The 23,657-nt window shown below is 34.1% G+C and overlaps 1 protein-coding gene across 2 annotated transcripts in view; it reads left to right on the top strand.

Moving 5' to 3' along the window:
- Positions 1–23,657, top strand: part of LOC139593720 (sodium channel protein type 2 subunit alpha-like) — a 122,855-nt gene that overhangs the window by 84,675 nt on the left and 14,523 nt on the right. The window contains exons 14-27 of one of the 2 annotated variants that reach the window (XM_071434989.1): positions 116–207; positions 1,274–1,510; positions 2,529–2,592; positions 3,734–3,875; positions 4,679–4,885; positions 5,674–5,964; positions 6,591–6,971; positions 8,485–8,617; positions 9,445–9,683; positions 11,461–11,634; positions 12,432–12,788; positions 14,542–14,994; positions 21,416–21,533; positions 23,398–23,552. In XM_071434989.1, coding sequence (XP_071291090.1) covers positions 116–207; positions 1,274–1,510; positions 2,529–2,592; positions 3,734–3,875; positions 4,679–4,885; positions 5,674–5,964; positions 6,591–6,971; positions 8,485–8,617; positions 9,445–9,683; positions 11,461–11,634; positions 12,432–12,788; positions 14,542–14,994; positions 21,416–21,533; positions 23,398–23,552 — 3,043 coding nt within the window. Of the gene's footprint in view, positions 1–115; positions 208–306; positions 399–1,273; positions 1,511–2,528; positions 2,593–3,733; positions 3,876–4,678; positions 4,886–5,673; positions 5,965–6,590; positions 6,972–8,484; positions 8,618–9,444; positions 9,684–11,460; positions 11,635–12,431; positions 12,789–14,541; positions 14,995–21,415; positions 21,534–23,397; positions 23,553–23,657 lie in introns of both variants that reach the window. The other variant, XM_071434990.1, reaches the window with a different exon arrangement.

Below are 23,657 nucleotides of genomic sequence, written 5' to 3' on the forward strand. Positions count from 1 at the left end.
GTCTTTAACTTATTCCTTAAAAAAAAAAAAAAACACCAGGATTTCTGGATTTCAGGTCCAGGTAAGTAGCACAAGCTCTGCCTCAATTCTGAATAACTGTGATTTAATCCTACAGGTATATAACAGAATTTGTAAACCTAGGCAATCTTTCAGCTCTTCGAACTTTCAGAGTATTGAGAGCTTTGAAAACTATTTCTGTAATTCCAGGTAAGAAGTAACTGTGTAAAATAGTAGACACTCTACATCACCTCTATTTAATTTTGTGTGTGCTGTCATTGTGTTTGTGTGTGGAATCCCTCACTACAGATATGTGACAGAGTTTGTGGACCTGGGCAATGTCTCAGCGTTGAGAACATTCAGAGTTCTCCGAGTTTTGAAAACAATATCAGTCATTCCAGGTGAGAGCAAGGTTAAACACCGAGGCTGACTGAAACTGCACAGAAGCTGAACTCATGTTTTTAACAGAAACATCCAGGATTTTGTCTTAATTTCAATTTCATTTCCTTTTCTAATTCTGTAAAACAGTCAGCCTCAGAGTTTAATAGTCAATTGCATGAAGAACTCATTTGCATAGCCTGTATATTCCTCCATTTAATAATGTGAAATTTTCTCTCCCACATTAAGGATCAAAATTAAGTCTTTTTAATGTGAATGTTCTATATACATATTTATGAAAGACATTTGGGATTGAAAATTTTAGAGTTTTGTAAAAGTTGAATTTCTGACAGAGGAATAAGATAATAATGAGTAGCATGGGGATTGCATGATGTAGTTATTAGCTTATGATGCCTATCTTCACCAAACCCCACCTCCAACAGAAGATGATGCATTAGAATGCAGACATTAAAATTGCTGCTGAAATAAAATTGTGGTCTCTTTTTGTTTGCTGTTATAAAACCATATGTTGTGTATTGTAATAGAATACTGGCAAAGGTTTGGAGCAAGAGGCATCAAAAAGAAAAATAATAAAGAAAATAAAATAAACTATTTTCTTTAGATGTAGTGTACATGTATAGAGAGCATGAATTCAAAGCTCTTGATTTGACGAGCAGGTGCTTTGGAATGTATGTCATTCATTCCCATTCATATTTTCAAATTATTTTTCAGGAATGATGAAACTTATTGGTAGCTTTTCCTTTGGAAAATGTTTTAAGACTGTTTTTTTTAAGCTGTGCATGTTATTTAGTAGTGTCTTGGAGGCTAGATTGATTAGATTGCATTTTAGCTTAGTTAAATATTTAATATTATAATAAAAATCTGCCTCTCTTTGCAGGCCTGAAGACTATTGTTGGAGCCTTAATTCAGTCTGTGAAGAAGCTCTCGGATGTGATGATCCTGACTGTGTTTTGCCTGAGTGTATTTGCACTGATAGGACTGCAGCTGTTCATGGGCAACTTGAAAAATAAATGCCTGTTCTGGCCATCAAGAAATTCAACAGCCTTTGAAACATATGTAGTTCCATACTTTAATGATACAGAATTTAACTGGGATGCATACATTAATGATGAAAGTAAGAAATACTGCTGTAATTTGCTAAAATTTGTATGTAAACCAACACACAATCACAAGATAATATGTTCTCTTTAGCCTGTTTTATACTGCAGGCTAAAGATAAAAAAAAACCCAATGAAATTGGACGGCAAAAAATAGGAATTTGTGTATATTGCATCCCAAACTCATGCTGATGTGATTGCTCTTTCCTTTAACTGCACTTAGAGATGTAATTAGTGGCTTAGGTTATTTTTAAGGTCATGGAATCATGTGGGTTGGACAGGATCTCCACAGTCCAGACCAACTGCTGCTCAGCTGCAGGTCCAGTTAGAGCAGACTGCTCAATCCCTTGTTCCAGTCAAGTTTTTAGCATCTCTAAGGATTGAGATGCCACAGCTTCTTCTGGGCAGCGTGTGCCAGTACTCGACCAGTTTCACAGAAGCTTTCTTGAAAATCATTTCAGAATTTCCCATGCTCAAACTTTGATTAGTGGCCTCTTATCTTTCAGGAGTACACTCCTGAGATGAGTCAGGCTTCATCCTGATTACAGCTTTCATGTTATATTTGCAGGTAGAGTGAAGATCTTTGCACGTCCCTTCCTCCCCGCCTGCTCCCTCCCTTGTCTTCTCAAGGCCTCACAGAACCAATTCTTTTAGGCACTTTTTGTATCTTTAGGGTATAAAAAATACGTTGTTCTAGGACTTTATTTTTGCAATGTATTTTTATTTTGCTGCTCAGAGAAGCTGTGGATGCCCCATCCCTGGAAGTGTTCAAGGCCCCGATCTATTAAGTGCATGGGGCCCCAATCTATTAAGTGGCATTCCTGCCCCTGGCAGGTGTTTTGGAAACAGAGGTCACTTCCAACCCAAGCAGTTATATGATTCTGCCAGTATTTAAACCCACTGTTGGGAAAACATTAATGGGAGATTATGAACATTCAAAACCTGATGACTTGAACATAGATTCATCCTCACAAAAAAAAAAAAACAAACAACCTCCTTTCATTTGTATACGTTATTTCTTTTTTTTCTCTTGAGGTCATTTCTATCGCCCAGAAGGAGCAACGGATTTTCTGATTTGTGGCAATAGCTCAGATGCAGGGTAAGGTACACTGAAAATGACATACTATCTGTCTAAACATGTAAAAAAAATCAATCTAAACTTTAAAAAGATAATTTAGTTACCTAATGTCACAGTTAATAATAATATGGTCATGGTTCCTGGCAGCTAGGCACTTGAATGAATACAAATGTTAGATGACAAAATACTTTGCTGGAAATTTGTTTGAAAAGCTCATATGTAACTGGAAAATTCCATTTAGCTGGTAAACCTTGTGTTATCAAGGACTTAAGAATATTGTTTGCCATGGGTTTCCTGCCATTTCTCAATCCTAAAATAGCAATCATATAATAACCAAATCATATCATTCTATGTGCTTAAGAATTATCAGTCCATCCCTTGGTTTTGGTTGGTAATAGCTTTAAAACATTCAAACTATTTTTGTAAACATTTAATTTATGTATGTAACTATGAGATAATTTTGTGCACATGTATAAATGCACATCAAACAGGCACACATACATGAAAAGAAATCTTCACAGTGTTTTTCTATAGAGGTTTTGGGGACAAGAGCCTCTTTTGTCCTAATTGAAACAGTGTGCTTACATTTGATATCAAGATTGCATCACCTACTCTCAAAACCAATATGAAAAATTTATTGAGATAAAAGAGATCTCTATGCTGGTTATTTTCTCTTGACAAATTGGTAGAATTTGTTAATTAGGCTCACAGAGGTGAAGAAGCCAAGAAATCTGGTATGCCAACCTCACTGACAGACAAATTTCAGCATAAAATATGTGTGCTGGCTTTTTCCTGCATGGAAGTATCCACCTATTGGAATATTTATGCTAAGTACATTTATTATTTTCATTGAGGAGATATTTTCAGAGGTAATATTGAACTGTTGATAATAAACTTTATTTTGTTTAAAATTGTGAAAGGCGATAGAAGGAAATGTTGTCATCACTTGTTTGCTCTCTCTGGATTATTTTTTAAAGAACAGACTTTTAATTTCCTCACTAATCTTTGAATTGTTTTAAGCCATAAATAGCAGCACCATCCACAGATGAAGCCTCATAAGAAGTTCAAGAAACAATAATTTTTTAAAAATAGTATTATATGAAATTTTTGTATGGATTGTTTTGCCTCTTTTGTTTTGTTTTGGTTTTTTCCCCTCTTCTAGTAAATGTCCAGAAGAGTTTATCTGTGTGAAAGCTGGTAAAAACCCCAACTATGGATATACTAGTTTTGACACATTCAGTTGGGCTTTCTTGTCACTGTTTCGACTGATGACACAGGACTATTGGGAAAATCTTTATCAGTTGGTGAGTACATTTTTAAAATTGTGGTCAATGTATTAGTGGCCCCAAATCAATCATTCTTATTTGTATTACATACCATTGCTATTGTTAGCCATTAACATTCATCAAAGGAAGTAAATTCAGTTGCAAAACTAAGCGGACGTGGACACTTGATACAGAATCTCACATGATTTCTGATGAGGCACATGAAGGGTTTTTTGGTCCTTAATTTTTGCAGTGTATGTTTCATTTTGTGCCTCATGATATTTTCAAAATAGTCAATATTGAGTTTAATAAGACTTCATGATAGCAAAACCTGAACTTTAATTTCAGTACTCTTAGTCCTATTTTTATAACTTAGAATGCATGACTTGATACAAATTAACTTTCTTACAGTAGCTTTTCATTATATGGTTTGTGCAAATGTGTTAATTATAATAAATACTATCTTCTCATTATCTAGTCAGTTGTGCCATTTTTAGATCATTTGGTTGTTTCAAAGGGAAAGCATGCAAATACATGGTAAGCATTCTAAGCCTCCAACCTGTGATATGTGACTTACATTAAGAACTCTGATCCCACATACTTCCCAAGATTATTAGGCATTGAAGAGGTTTGTCACAAAGCAGCATGATCCTTAGGCATAGTTTTCACCTACAAGAATGCTCCCTTTATATTGATTACTTTGTAATTCAGAAAATTTGTATGATTTTACTACAGAAGGAAAACCAACAAGGTTTTGCACTTTTCAAAGTCATTAATGCTTAGGAACTGCAGAAGTGATACATTTCTTCACCAACTGGTTGATTTCTCTTCTCCTCCTATAGACACTACGAGCTGCTGGCAAATCATACATGATATTTTTTGTTGTCGTGATTTTTCTGGGTTCCTTCTATTTGATTAACTTGATTTTGGCTGTGGTTGCCATGGCCTATGAAGAACAAAATCAAGCAACTCTTGTTGAAGCAGAGCAGAGGGAGGCAGACTTTAAACTGAAGCTTGAACAACTGCGGAAGCAGCAAGAAGAAGCTCAGGTATTTTCTATCAAGAATCTGGGCCTTAGTGTGCTCCTTTGCATGCTATTTATTAAAACAAAACAAATAATTAAATTTACATATTAAAAAAATCCATTCTTTAACATAACCTGCAAATACTGTAGACTGCTTTTTCTATGCCTCTTTATTGTTTTTAAAATATATAATATCTAAAGCGTTAATGAATTTCTGAACTGAGAACAAAGAGTAGCATCCAAAACAGAATAATGGTTTTAAATGAATCTATTATCTTGGGGTAGTAGCTAGTAAACTGTCATGATGGCTTTCCAAATTCTCATCTTAGAAAAAATTCAATACTTTTCAACCCTTGATTAGAGTGTAAAATATTTTCATCTATAAATTTCTGATTCATTTTTGCTACTTGTGCTGCTACTAGAGAATCAAAGACTGGAAGCAGCTTAAGGAAGCTACTTACAATAAAAGTTAGGATTAGTTTACTAAATTAATACAGACAGTCATAATACTATGACTCTGTTTAGCTCTTTCGTTTTCTGTTGCATTCACTCTAATTAATAAATTTAATAATTTTCAAATATTTTCTAATGAACTTTGTGGCTGTAGACAATATGGGCTGACTCCATGACACGGATGCTAAGTAGAACTCCATTTGAATTCCATTCATACTACAGAATTTCATTTGTAGCTTTGCACAAATCCAACTATGCTGTTTACTAGAAGTAATTTGATACAAATCTTAGGAATAAGATTATCTTTCTTTTAAAATGATGTGATTTATAAAGCATCTTGTTAAATAATTGCTGTGGCAGGCAATAGCAGCAGCTGCAGCAGAGATGACTGAGTACAGCTGTGAAAGTGGGAATGCTGCACCCTCAGATAGTTCTTCAGATGCATCCAAGCTTAGTTCAAAAAGTGCCAAAGAAAGGAGAAATAGAAGGAAGAAAAGAAGGCAGAGAGAGCTCTCTGGAGAAGAGGATGACATGAAGGATGAAAAGCTTCCAAAATCTGAATCAGATGGCAGTATCAAAAGGAAAGGTTTCCGTTTTTCTTTTGATGGGAACAGACTAACTTATGGGAAGCCATTTACATCACCTCACCAGGTACTGTGAGTAATGCAATTGTAATTTTTGTAATTTTGAGATTATTATATACAACAAACTTCACTGCAACTTTGCAATGTAAGACAACAAAGGAAAAATAATGTAGCATTCTCTTAAATTATTTTCTTGAGTGTAACTTCAAAAAGTGTTTTGTTGCCTCTCATTTTATTATTTAGGACCTTAACGTGCACAGCAGCATTGCATTTTCCTAATTAATTTGAGATAGAAATGCCTTCTTAATTCATAAAAAGAAAATTTAAGTATAATGTATGAATTTAGAAGACTAAAGGTATTGGTATCTTTTAACATAATGCATGATCTTTGTGGATCATTGAGAGTTTATGTAAATCTTGGTTTTTCTCTTTAAAGCAGAGCATGAAACAACTATGGCCTTATATAGGTTATTTTTTTTCTCTGCAGTCATTGTTTTAGCTACACTGTAAATTTACCCATTCAGTTGACTTTCATCTGCAATGCATCTTTGAGATCAGCCTGAGGCAGTGTATTAAAGATAACACTGACAAATTCCAGGGGAATATAAATTATTATTGTTTTTCTTGTACATAGACATGAATTTTGTATACTTATAATCTTCAGACGGTCATTTTTTTATGTTTCCTTTGCAGTCTCTGCTGAGTGTTCATGGCTCCCTGTTTTCTCCCAGGCCTAGTAGCAGAACAAGTCTTTTCAGTTTTAGAGACGACGGAAGAGAGAGAGGGTCAGAAAATGACTTTGCTGACGATGAGCACAGCACCTTTGAGGATAACTCGAGCAGAAGAGGGTCTCTGTTTCTGCCGCGCAGGCACGCAGAACGGCGCAGCAGCAACATCAGCCAGGCCAGTAGGTCATCCAGAAGGCTGACAGTATTCCCAGTGAATGGGAAGATGCACAGCACTGTGGATTGCAATGGAGTGGTTTCCTTGGTGGATGGACCACCAGGTCTGTTGTCTCCTACTGGACAACTTCTGCCAGAGGTGATAATAGATAAACCATCGACTGATGGCAATGTAAGAAAGTTTAAAATTACTCGAGGTTTCATGGCCTTTCTTTATTGCATGGGAAATGTTTCAAAAATTATTGCTTTGAAAATGGATGAGAAGCTGTGAATGCTTTTGGACTCTTACTGTAATGACATGGGTTTGAAGTGGTTCAGTCAAAAGTGAGAGGCTAAAGCATGAAAGAGAACAAAGCACTAAGTTTTACATACCTGCAAAGAAAAGATATGCATGCACCTGCTTAATGAATCAGATTAGTAATGTTCCATTGCTAAATCTGTTTCAGAGCAAAAATAGGATGTCCAACTCTAAGCTTCCTGTACATTATTAGATTATTTCAATTCTTTTTTTCTTTATGGTTTTAGTCTCCTTTTAAGTGTATTTTATTAGTAAAGAAAAGTCAGTAATATGCATTATTCTGCAGTAAATATGCAGTCAATAATATGCATTTGTTCATACATTTGGTATTGTGCAAATATAGCATAGTCTTAAAGATTATGTTGACACCTTAAAAGTTCTGAAAGCATTTTTTCCTCCTGGGTTTCAAAGACTGAGTTGCTCACTGCCTAGGATCAGGGTATAATTAAAAAAACCAAAAACCCCAAGCCAACAAAACATTTTAATTCTGCTCATTTTTTCCTTTTCCCTCAGTCTGCTTTGGGAATGGAGCAGAGACATCTGCATGTTTTTTCCTAAAAATGTTACTTTACTAAAATTTCTTTGTACAAATTCTATGGGTCATAGCACCTGAAAGTACATGAGCCAGTTATCAGCAGTGATCAGACAGATGCCTTGCAGTTATAATTTTCTTGCAGTTTATAATACGTTTATTTTCATGCATTTATTTAATGGACTGAAAAAAAGTCTACCCATCCTTATGCACTCAAAAATTCTTCATAACTGAGATGTGCTCAATACTATAGTTATAACACAGCTTTCATTTTTTAAAATAAAATCATGAAAAACAAGTATTTATTTATGGGATCAATTAAGTCAGACTTACTCTGATTTATTTTATGAATTTCAACTGTTACTTCAGTTGAAAGTCATAAAATAAATCAGAGTTGATAATGATTGAATTTAGAAAATATAATGTAAATAAGTTTTGAATGGGTATAGAGATCAAAACTGATCTTTAAAACTTTATTTTATGGAATAGTTGCTGCAGAATCTTCCTAGCATTAATCCCTTGTTAGAAGTGTCTTGTGAATGAACTAGTTTAGAATGGAAATTTTGATAGAACACGTATGGAACTGGGAATTGTTTTTACACAAGTTCTGCAAGTCTTTCTTTGTTTTCTTGGCTGTAGCCCCCTCCAAAATTTGTTGATGTCTAAAGTGGAGTAATGTTATTTGAGTATAATGCAGTGGAAGTATGGGAAATAAGTATCCAAATGTTTTTCTTAACATTTTAAAAGTATTAATTGTATGTAGGATGCATATAATGAAAATAGTAATTAAAAAAAAAACCCACAGTATTTCTAAAGTTGAATTTAATTTACACACTTTTTTTTTTTTTTTAATAGAGCACTACCACAGAAATAGGAATAAAAAACAGACGTACAAGTTCGTATCAAATACCAATGGAGTTGCTGGAGGATCCCGATTTAAGGGAAAGGGCCATGAGTCTAGCTGATGTTATCACAAATAGAATGGAAGGTGTGTTATACCTGTAGACACTTGAACTTTCTTGACATAGTCTTAGATTGCTTGAAGGTGTTATACCACAATACAAATAGAGAAGAGAAAAAATATGTAGTCATTGCAAATATATAAACTGAATGACAGGAAAAAGAAAATGCATGCACATAGTGAAAAAAGAAAGGAAGCAGGTAAGCAGGCTGATGTCGAAAACTCATTGTAATTAAAATGGGTACTACGTATATGTTTTGTGCTTGTTATTCATGCTTAGCAATGCAGTTACTGGAAGGAATGCCTTGTAATACATTTGCCACTAACCATACCATAAAGATATTAGAGAAAATTCAAGGCCAGGCTTTAGTTAATAAGGAGAAGAAAATGTGTACAAGGATTGCTTTGAACAGTGGAATGACTACTAGTGAAAATAATGAAAAAAGCTTGAATAATTTTCAAAACCCTTTTAAGGCTAAAATTAATGTTATTTTTTCTTGAAAATAAGTACTTAGACATTTAAAAGGACTTTGAAGTTGAAAGTTTTATTGAAAAAAATCCTTAATCTTAAGCATAGTTCTTATGGCTTTTTGTGTTTTTTTTTAACAAGTTCATCTGTTATTAAAAATAGACACGTTTTTAAATTATTTACTCGGAACACTTGAGGTTTTTCTTTAAGTCTTCTAAAACCTTTTGTGTCAGAAACAATAAATTAAGTTCCTGGAAATCTGAGGATGTTCCTCCAAGTGTCCTTAGCGGTTCCAGGTATAAAGTTTAAAACCTGAAAAACCAGATAAAAAATTACCTTCACATTCTCTAAAACTTGTTCACTATAAATTTCTCTTTTTCTCCAGAACTTGAAGGATCCAGACAAAAATGTCCACCTTGCTGGGATAAGTTTGCCCACACTTTCTTGATTTGGGAGTGTTGTGAGCCCTGGTTAAAAGTGAAGAGGGTAGTTGAATTTATTGTAATGGATCCATTTGTTGATCTGGCTGTCACCGTTTGCATAGTTCTAAACACACTATTTATGGCCATGGAACATTATCCAATGACTAACCAGTTTGAGACTGTACTTACAATAGGAAATCTGGTAAGTCCTTCAATCTATAAAATTTTATACAGGTGGAACCTGATTTCTCTTTGGAATAGAATTGCTTTTATAGTTTTTGTCATCCCATAAAATAAATAGTAAAGGTTTAATTGTACTAAAAATAGTCTAAAAATACCATTTGGAATATGTTGTATATAAGAGTATTTGAGAGATGTTGCATCTTGAATTTTGTTTTCTGTATTACAACTTCTTCAATAGCGTTTCCAAAAGCCAGAGTTTGAATTACATTAAACTGAAAGAAATCTGACATGTTTTTGTTTAGTATTACAAAAATAAGTAGGAGTCAAATTAGATCCTTTTTAGTGTAAGTACCATTGACAACACAAAAGAGCTGAATGCTAATTTGGATTATTATTTTCCACTGCTATTACTATGTGTTGATTTCCTTGAAGACCATTTATTTGATTGGACCATAACAATTTGGAAGGCAAAGAATGTGTGACTTATTCTAAGAGTATCTGTTGGTACAGCTGAGTTTTTTTCCTTAGTGGACGCAGTGTGTGGGTTGGGTTTGGTGAGGTAGCTTTATTTTGGTTTATAAAAGCAATAATACAGGTATGTTATACGTCTTAACCTATGCTTATTCTAAGTGATTATTCTGGTGATTATGATCTAGAAAAATAATAAAACAATTTGGTTATTGGAATATATGAAATTCTAATACATGTTGGTAACATACTCAGACTTAAAGAGTTAAAGTATCAGCATTTAAATTATATGCTGATTTTTTATCCAAAATGGATATATTTCACTTTTTTCACCTTAACCTGGAGTTAGAGACCATTATCTGTACAAGATAAATATCTCATGCTGCTGTTTAAAATACATGCAGGATGCCTTGGAGGAAAAGATAGGGGACACAAATAGATGAGGATCAGTAACTGTTTCAGAGAGCTGTCTTGTGATTGTGTTTGTATGTTTTATGCAGAAAACTCCCATTCCTAGTTAGTTTGTGTGAGTGTAATTGTTCCTTCATGCCAGGAATTTGTGTGTGCTCCCAGTCAGCCAGTATGCCGCTATGACACTGGTATGGTTTCAGCAGTTGCTTTCTTTTGGACACTGTAGCTCTACATTTTAGAGACTGTAAAATGCTCCTGACTTTTTTCAATGTTTTTTCATCTTTCTCATGAAAGATAGTAATTTATGCAGTTTTGTAGATAATGGTGATCGTACATATACAGTAAATACAATGACTTTATTTCAGAGGTGTTGTTTGCCTGCTGCTACAGAAGATGTCAGAGGCATTCAGAGTCAGGAGTTTTACTTACACAAGCCTTGGCACAATTGACTTTTTTTTGGCTGTTAGAGAAGATAAGCTTACTTGTGAGTTCTTCTATAGACTTCATTAATGGTACATCACTCCAATTTGTGACCAGTTCATGTTTTCCCACACAGCTTTGTTAAAGCAGCTTCCATTCTGACAAGAGCGACTGCATTATCTTGCTGGGGAAAGTTCCTTTAATTAGATTTAATTAGATGGATGGCAGATTAAAGGAGCAAACTGGAGCCTGTTAGGAGTAGCTTATTCTTCAGTAGACACTAAATGTACCTTAGCTTTAACTGATGTTACATATTTATGCTGCAGTTCATTTTGATGTTGCTACTTACCTTCTCTCTGGGGTTCAGCTTGTGATAATTTTACTTAGTGACATCCTGCTGTAAGAGGGATGCTACTTCTTACTTCAGTTGTTCCTTGTCTGTGTGTTCAACTTCTTCATATTCATCCATAAAGTAACAGTCATGTTCTTTTCTTCAGGTTTTTACTGGAATTTTTGCAGCAGAAATGGTTCTCAAGATAATTGCCATGCATCCTTTTAATTATTTCCAAGTTGGCTGGAATATTTTTGATAGTTTTATAGTCACTCTTAGTTTGGTGGAGCTTTTTTTGTCAAATGTGGATGGATTATCCGTTCTCCGGTCATTCCGATTGGTAAATAATACATCTGCATTAATTAATGAATTATGTTTGTATTTCAACTCTGTTCATATAAATAAGACACCTTTTAATATACTTTTTAGTTATTGACACAGGGTATATCTGCAGGCTGTTTTAAAAATTTTTTATCATTGAATACTGTGTGCCATTTTATTGTTCAGAAGCAAATATTCTTTAAGGGGAAAGAGCTGTAATTTTATTGTAATTGTTTAAACAGGAATGAGTAAAGTTCAGTGAAATGTACAATTTTTTTAGTGTATATTGAGAAGTAGAAAACTTTGTAGTCTTGTAGGCTTTCATGTCTGGAAATAGCAAGAAGGCTAGAGGTGTTCTTTTAAAATGTAGGAATTAAAAATTCATGGGTTTATTAAATTTTAAAAAGATTGATTTTTCTTTTCCCCTTACCAAAAAAAAAAATCTTTATTTTATTAGAAAAATATTTTTATTTTAATTTGTTTCTATATGTAATGTCCAAGGTGTATGTATTCAGACTCCACTGTCTGAACAAATATGACTAGTGTGCTGTTTCTTTCATGTGGAAAAGAATAAATATGCTAAAACAAACAAACAAAACACTACAAAAAAAAACAGGGAAAAAAAACTAAGTCTAAAATTTATTACATTTTAAAAGTGTGGTTTTTTCATGAAATGATATGGAAGTTGTGGTTGTTGCAATCGTGTTGAAGTTTATTCTTTTTGCTTTTGCTGAGAGTCACTAGTTTGTAACACACTCCCACCTCTATAGCATTTTTTTAACTACTGCAAATAATGTCTGTATTTTTTTTTTCCAGTTGCGAGTTTTCAAATTGGCAAAATCTTGGCCAACCCTAAATATGCTGATTAAGATTATTGGCAACTCAGTGGGGGCTCTGGGGAATCTGACCCTGGTGCTGGCCATCATTGTGTTCATTTTCGCTGTGGTTGGGATGCAGCTCTTTGGGAAGAGCTACAAGGAATGCGTCTGCAAGATCTCCAGTGACTGTGTGCTCCCTCGCTGGCACATGCACGACTTTTTCCACTCTTTCCTGATTGTATTCCGAGTGCTGTGTGGAGAATGGATAGAAACCATGTGGGACTGCATGGAGGTTGCTGGCCAAGCCATGTGCCTTATTGTTTTCATGATGGTCATGGTGATTGGAAACCTAGTGGTATGTAGTCAAAATAATTTTACAATTCATTTAGAATATGAAAGGTAAGAGAACCAGTAATTAATTATAACAGTATTATTAAATGTGATTTTTAAATATGATTTTATTGTCTGGATTTGTTATGAGTATGGGTTTTGAAATGGAGTTATCTGTTTGTTAGATTTCTGATCCTATCTATCATCCTCGGCTTGGAGGATGACCCCCCTGGGTCCAGAGTGCAGTTCAGAGGATGAGAGTGTGCAGCCCCAGGTGCTCAGGGTGTTGTGGGCTACTCCTGCTTACCTAGAGAGGGAGAGAAAAGCAAGGGCACCCTCAGTGTTGGACATCCAGAGCGGAAGTTTCCTATTTGCAGAAGAGGATATGGCAGGGCCTTTTCTCCCTAACCCATTTAGTCCTTGCTTCCAGTCACACTTAGGCAGGTTATTGGGCCTTTTTGTAAATCTTTTTCTGATCTCTCCTGTCTAAATGACTGCTATTGCATTCCTAAGGCTCTGAAGTATACGCCATTTTGAGACCTGCTTGCTGCACCACCAGCATTTTACACAAATGGAGGAAGGAAAGTTGTTATGCAGGAAAAATCCTGGCTTCAATTACTTCAGGTTTTCTTTTGCTTCTTCACTTTTTTGCTTGCTATTTCATAAGTGCTTTCTACAGATATTTCTAACATGGCCTGTATTATATGTGCATTTTTCTTTTTCAGAGGAAAGCATCAGATTGGCACTAGTTTATATAAATTTCTCTTTTTAAATGTTTTTTTTATATTTTTTAGCTCACCAGTATTTAAGACGTTATTTGCTCTGCCTATTGCTCCACTTTTCTCATTCCCTCTGTTATTAAATGTCTCTGCTTTAAATTATTTTCTCTAACAGAAGAGATTTTAAATTAGCCATCCTGTGCGTACTCTTTAAGAATAAAATTTCTGAGAGGAGTCAGGTAAGTATCTTTAAGCCAGCCCTGCTTCTAGTTGCACAGCCACTTGCTTCAGGATTTTGTATAAATCTATTGTCCTATAATAAAGAGAACTGTGAAGTTGTTTGATTAAACTCCATAAGTAGTTTTCTATACTAGAAAATTGAATTTTGTGGAATGAAGTATCTGCCTATGTGAATATTTCCACAGTGTTTACTATATTCTGATTTTATTCCATAGCTCTGGGAAAACTTCTTACATGAGCACACGTCTCTGCTGTATATTCAGGGCTGTTTTATCCATTTGTCTTTATGTATTCCTAAAATATTTTTTTATCTTGCATTCCAAGCTGATGGGAGAGCTGATTTGAAGATTTTAAGAACTGGTACTCTGCTGCTTTGGCATTTGAGTTCCTGGTAACCTCTGGGCTTTTGTAACTGATGTGTGTTCTATGTTTTGTCTTGCTGTGGGAAAAGAATGACTTGGGGATTAAAAGACAGGGGGCATTCCTCATTTTTTACGTCGCATACAAAAAAATTATTTGTGTGAGTTTGGACCAGCACATAGACAGTGTGTTTCCTGCATAGATCAGAGTGCTGTGATTTAGCAGGAAGGTAAACATGTTGAATCTGTTCGGACGGTACCAAAGAATCGTTAATTTCTGACCTTCTACAAACATAAGCAATGTAAAGCCACAAAATCCCCTCTGTTGAGGTATAGGGAAGGTATTTTACTTAAATTGCATTTGCATTTTATTTACGGTGTACTTTCAGAATGATTACTGTAGAAAACACAAAAAATCAGCTCTGTTGTCTTTGCTTTCTTTATTTTTTATTTTAATTAGGTATTGAATCTTTTTCTGGCCTTGCTGCTGAGTTCATTTAGTTCAGACAACCTTGCTGCTACAGACGATGATAATGAAATGAACAACTTGCAGATTGCTGTTGCAAGGATTCAGAAGGGAATAGATTATGTGAAGAAAAAAGCAGGTGACTGTATCCGAAGGTCTTTCTTGGGAAAACAAGCTGCTGTAAATCAAAGAGCAGCAACAGATCAGTTGAATGATGAGAGAAACCATTACATTTCCAACTGTACCGCCACTGAACTAAGGATAGATACAAACTATGGCAAAACTGAAAATGGAATGGCCACTGTTATAGGTGACAATGATTATTCATCATTCATAAACAACCCAAGCCTTACTGTTACGGTACCAATAGCTGTTGGAGAGTCTGATTTTGAACGTCTGAATACAGAAGAGTTTAGCAGTGACTCAGACTTGGATGAAAGCAAGGAGGTAAAATTTAAAAATTTTATATTTTAGACAAATGAATTATACTAACTGTATTGTTTCATAGTGCAATTCTTCCTGCTTAGAAATGCAAAGTAATTGTAACTCAAGATTCTTGAACTGTACAGAGAGTGAATAATCTGAAGTGGAAAAGTAGGGTTCGAGAGAGTAGGAAATCCTGATAGAACTGTATAAATTTATGTGAACCCATTTATAAAGATGTTTGAAAAGCCAACTACCAAACTATTAGTTGAATAGAGAAATTAGTATTTATGTACAGAATAAACAGTGTCAAAAGACTGGGTTTTTTATAATTGTAATGTTTCTGTGAGCTAATGTAAGTAAACTGCTATTTAAAAATATTAGGGAAGATAATAATAAAGAATATTAATACTCCTAAAGGAAAATCAGCTTAACAGGATAAACTTAACAGAGGTGCTGACTCAGGCTGATGAGAGCAGTAGCAACAGTTTTCATGTTCTGAAATCAAAATAATGGGGGAAAGCCAAGGGAGCAATGTTTGTATTATAATGTGAATGTATCAACTAAAAATTCAAGAAAAAAACCAGAATTGCTGAATGAGAAAATAATAATTTCTTTTTTTTCGGGAGAGGTTTAAACCAGTCATTTCTAAGACAACTGCCTGATTTTAAACTGGGTCATCTCTAGGACTGTAGTAATTTGTTAGCAGCTTCAGTCTGAGGGGAAAAGCAAAATCATGGATTTCGGCAGGATCTTGAATGACACTAAAAATTCAGATTGCAATCTGTGGCTCGAGCAGACTGTGTCTGGTATCACCATCTCTGGCACTGAAGAGACGAGGACATAAATAGAATATCATCGCTTGTGCAGACAGCTGCACTCCAGTTTGGATTGCTTTGTCTGCATTGTTTTCGCTTTTTGGGTTTTTTGGGTTTTTTTGTTTTGTTTTGGGTTTGGTTTTTTTTGTGTTTTTTTTTTTTTGTGTGTGTGTGGTTGGTTTTTGGGCATTCAGTTGATGATTCTGAGAGATTTTTGATTGGTTGTGGGCTTTTTAGGTTTTCAGGTGTTTTGTTTTGAACGGGCAGTTAAGTTGCCAGTATTACTTCCAAAGTTTAGAAAATAATTTCATTCCTGGGAAATGTAGTGAAATTAAATTTAGAAAGGGGTAACTAAGTATTCTTTAGGTGTTTCTTTTATTACAGAGTACAGTGTTCAGTAGTATTGTGCTTATTTTTGTTATTTCAGTACCTTGTTTCCTGATCCTTGATTTGTTCCACCTACTTTTTGGAGACTGTGTTACTGCAGATGTTACATTGACCACTCAGTTGAGAAGACTGTAGATTAGTAAGAGGCTTCTTTATAGCAAAGCATCAGTATTATTACCCATTTAAAACAGAAATTACTCTATGTAATGAAGCTATAATATTTGCTGAATAACTACTGCAACTTTTACATATTATTATCTGACTTAAGGATATTGGATTTCTTAGTGTTTTAATAAAAATTGGGTGTTGTGGAAGGAATATTTAATGAATCTGGGTAATTTAACGTTAAATCTACCACTTGCCTGGAAATTAGCCTTCAGTTGGAGACACCTATTTCTTCAGTATTTTATATTTTAGAATTGAGTGACAAATTCTGTGCCTTCTTACCTCTGATATTCAAGATGATACATAAACACTAGCTGTTTATAGGATACTGTTATCCAGTATCAGTTTTGACTTCCTCAGATTTGGAAAACTGGCTGAGAATTGGCAACCACAGGAGATACATAAACTAAGAAAACACCCCTTATTTGTGTACAATTGTTTTTAGTCAGTAGGGAAATTGTCTTTCATCTTGTAGATTAGTTCAGCTTTTTCTTTCAGACTTCCCCTTTAAATGGAGTGCTTTGTGTTGGAGTAGTTACATAGCTACATTATAGGATGAATCCTTGAGAAGCTATTGCTAATAAGTGAGATCAGATTTATACCAGAAGACAAGTTGAGGAACTTACAGGTTTATTGCTAAGCATGAGGTTTTATTTTTCATTGCTGTGTCTGCTACAATCTATAATGCACCTTGAACTGTTTGAATTTTTTCTAAAATATCATTCAGTTAAATATTTAAAGATGCTGGGAAATTTTTCTTATGCAGAAATTTCAATTTTTAACATGGTATGATTTACTTTTTGTTTTGCCTGCAGCTCTTTTCTGAAAGAAAGGACCTAGATGTATCCTAATTAGCATCTAGTGAAGACCAGGAATAATCTTGAGAATGAAATGAAAGGAGAAATATATTTCTGTTGTTTTAAATGTCTAGTTACTACCACTTAAAGGATACCTAAAGCTGAAATAGTGTGGGTGCATCTGTATTTCTTTTTTTTGGGGCCTTTTTTTTTTTCTTCTGAAGGAGGAAGATTTGAGGGTGAAGGGATTTTTTGGTGGTGGTTTGGCTTTTTGTTTGTCGGGTGTTATTTATGTTCAGGCCCAAGTCCAGTTTCCATCTATGAGCTTTGGATGTTCTGCTAATCTTACTGCTTCCGTTATATATTTGGATATGCCTAAAGCTCTAATCCACACCTAAAAATATTATGTTTTGCAAATGTGTGACATATTTTAAGTAAGTAGGAATCCACACTTCTGTTTCCAGTACTCAAACCACCTCAAGGTACCATATTTTAATTTCATTGCGTGCCATTCTCTCACAGGAGTAAAATCAAGCTGGATCAGTCAAGACTGGTGCTTTTAAACCAGGCAGAGCAGCGTGTCAGCATGTTTACACAGGTTACCTAAACAAATCATACATATTTGGTCACTTCTGAGATTGATTGGCCTGCATGCTACTCAGCTCCAGTATCTTTTCCCCCTATGTTGCAATGTAGTGGGAACATGTGCAGCGCTCTGTAAGCTGAGTCCCATGACTCACATCACAGCATGACCGAGGGCAACGCCCACACCTTCTTCTCTCCTTGTTACATCTTTGGTATTTTCTGTACTATATCCGTGGCATAACATGCATGCTTTGTAAGTTTTATTCTTGTTAACTGAATGATTAAGCATCAGCACTTTTCAAGATCAAAAGAGGTTAACAACCTATGATTTTATGACAGTGGGAAGGTTGTCCTCACTTGATGTTTTCTGTTCATCTGTTGTACTATGTTTTTAGCTGTCATGTAATTATGAACATTTTCTGATCACATTCATTTGACCAATGCCTCTGTAATATTACATATATACAGTTACTTGTATGCTAAAATGTTAATATCTTTTATATAAATTGTTTTGTGTTTGTTCACAATGATTTTGTAATTCACATTTCAGTTTTCTCATGTAAGAGAAACTAAAATATAAGATGAAAGATACACTCCTAGGAGTCTACACTCCTAGACTACAATCTAATGTAGTCTTTTTATACATATGCATAGTTCCTTTGAGAATGGGTGTAATGATGTAGTTATATTCTAGTAATGAAGTTTATGTATGTCTGCAAGGTTGGAATGTAGGGAATCATTTATGTAAGTTTTGTTATTCAGCATAAATGATTTTTTCTTCATGAACATAATCCAATTGCTTTATTTTTATCAAGACAATCATAAAACGTTAATCAAAATGTTTGTGTGTGCAGATGTCTAAATAAATCTGGATGGTTTAAAACTATATTAACAAGGATGTTCAAACAAGAAAGAAATATAAATCAGGAAAACTTGGGATAAGGATCAAATTAAAACAATTTTTAAAAACACAAAATAGGAGTTACTGCACTCCCAAACTTCTAAATTCAGAAACTCTAGAACCATAAAACTTACAAAGTTTTTTATTTAGCTTAATTGTACCAACCTATGCATTTCTTATTCCTGATGATCTCTTCTCTATAGTTTGATAATTCTGCTCTTTACCATTGAGATAATCCCTTTGAAAATACAGCTTTTATTTGTGTGGGTTTGTTGAGGAATCATTATATTCCATCTATTCTTTTGCACTGTATTATATATTGGAAGTATTTAGGTCTCTCTTCTGTGTTCAAGGGGACTCTAAACTGTTCAGAAGGAATGGAAAAATATCTTTCTAGGGATTTTTGAATCTATTTTCAAAAAGGCACTTCAGTAGGGAAGAGTGGAATTGTAATATCCCATCCTACTGGTCCCAGGTATTAGGGGATGAGTCTTATTTGATGGATGTTGATTATGTGACACTGCTCCTAACTCAATCTTCTGCTTACATGAGTTAGGACCAGCGCAGAGCAGCATGCAAACCAGGAAACTGGGAACTTCCAGTCATTTCACTAAAAAATACACAAATCTTTTCCATTTGGATGTCACTTTGTCTTACTTACCCTTCCCTGCATAATAAGGCAATGCTTTTTTCTAATAGATAAGTGTGGCAATTTTTGCTAAGTTAATCCATTCAATCTAGTGTTTAGTGTACATCTAATGTGGCCTTCTTACCTCTGTTTAGTAAACTGAACAGCAGCGAAGGGCCCTGGAAGTTGAAGGAGGAACATTTCTGTCTTTCCTAAAGGTTCTCTTCCTGGAGTTATTCCCCAGATCAGTTAGACTTCTGCAAAGACTTCTGTTGTGAATAGCAAATAAACTAGACTTCTAATTTTTAATTAGAGGGAGAAACTCTTCTACGCACATTGATTTTTATTATCACTTTTTGTTGATGTTGTTGTTGCTGTTGTTGTTTGATACCTGCATCTTAGTGAAAAGTATGAGCCCCTCACATAAAAAAGAGAACTAATGTTTAATTAAATCTGTAACTCTTCAACCAGTAGGATTATACTCTACACCATCTGTAGGAGAAAGAGGAGACCAGACTACCTGGTTTATATCAAAATAGTTCACAGAATCTCTAGTTTTATTTCTAGAGTAAAGAAAATTGCCTTTTGTAATTAAAAATAAATTTTAAAAAGCTCAAACCTCTGATTCTTCTACCATGAGTTATATGAAATACATAACTTCATGTTCTAAGCATGTTGATTCTTTTCAGTTACTTTTTTGTTTGCGGTTGTTCATCTTTTATATTTTCATTTGAATTAATGTCATCTGCTAAGCTTACAGTTCAAATTACTTAGGGTACTTCACATTGCTTTCATTTTTTATTAATAATATGACAAAAAAATTCTTTATTCTTAAAATGTATATATTTTAAAAGTAATAATCTGACTTAATTGTTTTAGTTTACTCACCACCACTGCAACATTTTGCATTATATATGCTATGTCATGGAATGATGAAAGCAGCATAATATTAGAATTGTGGAGGGCATATTGTGTTGTCCCTGGGTTCAGTAGAGGTAATGATAGGAAAAGTTGTTTGGTGTGAATATTGCTGTTTTGAAATTATGTCGCTGAAAAAGAAAATACATTTTTACAGTAAACATAAGTGATATGGGGGTTCTATTCCAGATAATCAGTTTGTAAAGTAATAGGAAAATAGGCAATATAAAAAAGACATTTTTAATTTAAGTTAATGAAGAATACTGTTTTACTTATTGTTATCATATTGTCTGTATTCTTTCACAAACATAAAAAATTTATTTATTACCAAAAATAATCGTGTCCTTTCCCATTTAACAATTGAGATGTAAATACAACTTGATTGGATAGTAACTTGTCTGCATTTATCTCTTAGATATCTCTTAATCATAAAAATCTAACTGAGGTTGTTTTATAAAATGTGCTTACATCATTCCCTACAGACATTTACTTGTGTGACTTCATTACTGATGTTTTATACTTCTTGATGGTAACATTGTAAAATGTCAGAGAATGCTGTGACCAAAACTACTCTGATTTAGTTTGGTACTCATACTTAACTTAAGTGTACAGGACACCAAATGTTCCCTTAAAATCTCACATCTCTGCAGTACACAGGCAGATTACAAAATAATATATTAAGGCTTATTCTTGTATTGGAATGGGGCTGGGGTTTTGTGTGTGTATGTTTGTTTTTATGTTTGGGGATCATTTTAATAATATTACTTACTTAATTATAATATTAGTTATTTAAAAAACCCAGAAAAACCCCAAAATTATTTCTGGGTGTTGACTGTACAGGTATGTGTACCAGAGTAATGGGTAGTTTCAGAATGCACAATGTACCACATATGTGCATTGGCAAAAAAGAATGCAAATTAATGCCAGTTGAAATGTATAAGAAAGTAATAGGAGAAAGCAAAATAAATAGAATGTGTATCAGCAAATCAAGTTGGTAACAGTTAATGTTCTAGAAATTCTGAAATTCAATGAAAGATTCCATGGTATGCTGTACAATCTCTAGATAGAAAGTGGCAATTTATGCACATTTCAACAGCATTGACTGCTACGTGTGGATGTTTTTTTTGTATTTCTGGTGAAAAATATTGTTCTTATTATCGGCATGTGGTGTTGCATGCTTGGTTAATTACACTTCTAAAAATATCAATATTAATGAAGTAAAAATATAACTGAATTTTATTTTCAGAAGCTAGATTTTTCCAGCTCATCAGAAGGAAGTACAGTTAATTTAGCTGTCTTTGGAGAAGAAAAAAGTGAAACTGAACCAGAAAAAGCATCAGAACTACAAGCATGCTTTACAGAAGGTATGGAAATAAAATTTGGGCCTAGCAATTACATTTTGCTTGTTTGTAAAAAACATTGGCTGTTCAAGGAAGCTATTTGCTACAGCAGTCCTGGATCCTAATTTATCAAGTCTTAGGGTATGATTAATTTTGCCTGTTGTAGATAGCAATACTGACATCTATGAAGTACTATTTGTTAAAGCAAAGTTCAATATGTGTGTATGTAGTAATTTTTAATATTTTAAAATAATCACTAGGCACAATTCTACAAACTTATTCTCAACAGACAGTAATTCTGTTGATTTGAATTACTTTGTCAGTAGTGAAATCTGCATGATCAAACCCTACACTAGGCTAACTTTACTAAGAAATTTAAAATGAAATCATGTGATTGATCACTTCCTAATGCACCATCATTCAATGGAGAGTTTGACTCAAACAATAAAGTTATTTTGTTGAGATTGCACCATTAATGGGGAGAGAGGAAGTATAAATATACTGTGGGTTAGAACAGGTGGATGAGATCCTGTGTATCTATTTAAGTAAAGAAGTTGGAACAGCATACTTGCAGATCCTTAAATATTTTGATTTATTTTAGTTCTGAATAGCTGCATCTTCTAGGGAACTACTGAAATTTACTATGTAGGAAAGAATTTCTGGGGTTTTTTTTATATTATGGATCTTAATTTCCTTTTAAATCATGAGTAAAATAATTCAGAACAAAATATGGTCCAGGATTAACTCCCCTATCCTGTTCATGCTTTTTAGTTTACTGTTTTGCAGACATCTTTGATATTAGGCTAGGACTTTTGTCCATTGAAGTGTTATTTTATTGGTCTTTATATTCCAGAATTGTTTGTCAGTGTGGGGATGAATTGACTATATCAGGTTCTTAATTAAAAAAAATTCCAACAAAAAACGTACCTTTCTCAAATAATTTGACAATGTATTAAAATTCTTCCTTATCCCTGTTTTATGTGACAGCAACTCATTCTTGGGCATAAGATTTATTTTTTCATAATATAGGCATGTTGAGTGGTTGAAGGTAAGGTAGTTCATGTTCTTCACAGTGGTAGCTGTTTTAGCTGAGATGATGAAATTCAGTGTAACTTATCTGTAACATATGAACTTAATGACACTTCGCAGGAAAACCAGAATGCTTTTAGGATCCATTAAAGTCATATCAACTTGGTTTTGTTTCTATGTGATTAATACTTTTTAAAGAACTAAGGAGGCTACTCTTGGCTAGGCAGTTACTGACAATGCCTTGAGGCCCCATGATAAAGTAGGGAGCTCTCCAATGTGAGGCAAATTTCTGTGGACAGTTGCCACAAATCTGTATCACATTGGAAAAGCTCTCATTATCTCCTGTTAAAATGTTTGCTTATGTAAAGAGTTACCCTTCTTCAGCCCATGGAGCATAGTTGTTCCTCAGCATAGTAAAAATAGTATTATTGTCTGATTTATTTGAATGTTTTCTAAAAGGCAACAGTTGTTTTAAAAGAAGAAGCTTCTGTATTTCAAACAAGTTTGTGTGGAAGTTGCTATATATGCTTGTTGTTTCTACTCCCTGACAATTTGCATATATTCTTTAATTATCTGTATATAAACTGAATAATATATTTTTTAAATGTGTTTGTAAATGAAAATTAGTTCAGTTAGATGACTGTCCTTTACGACAAACTTGATGTAGCATCAGAGTAGAGGAAAAATTGTGTACACTCAAGTTTTCCTACATCCAAAGTTTAAAATTGAAAAGGTAAGTAGCATAAGTAGCATGAAGTAACTTGAACTTCATGAAACAGAAGCTAGCTAAGAATAATTTTATTTTTCAGGATAATGAAAATTGTACCATATAACAGTTTCTTAATGTTTGTGGTATTAGGCTGTGTACGGAAGTTTAAATGCTGTAAAGGCAGTACAGAGAGCACAAGAGGAAGAATGTGGTGGAACCTTCGAAAAACCTGTTACAACATAGTAGAGCACAACTGGTTTGAATCATTCATTGTCTTCATGATTCTTCTCAGCAGTGGTGCTCTGGTAAGTAGAGCTTGCACCCATAGAAATAGTACCTATAAAAACGTTTTATCTAAGTGTAGTATTATAACACCTGTTTTCCTTAAGAATAAAACACGAAGTTGCCTT

The sequence above is a fragment of the Agelaius tricolor genome, unplaced genomic scaffold, assembly GCF_023055355.1.
Source record: "Agelaius tricolor isolate 1412-34295 unplaced genomic scaffold, bAgeTri1.0.p SCAF_10, whole genome shotgun sequence".
Taxonomy (NCBI): Eukaryota; Metazoa; Chordata; class Aves; order Passeriformes; family Icteridae; genus Agelaius; species Agelaius tricolor.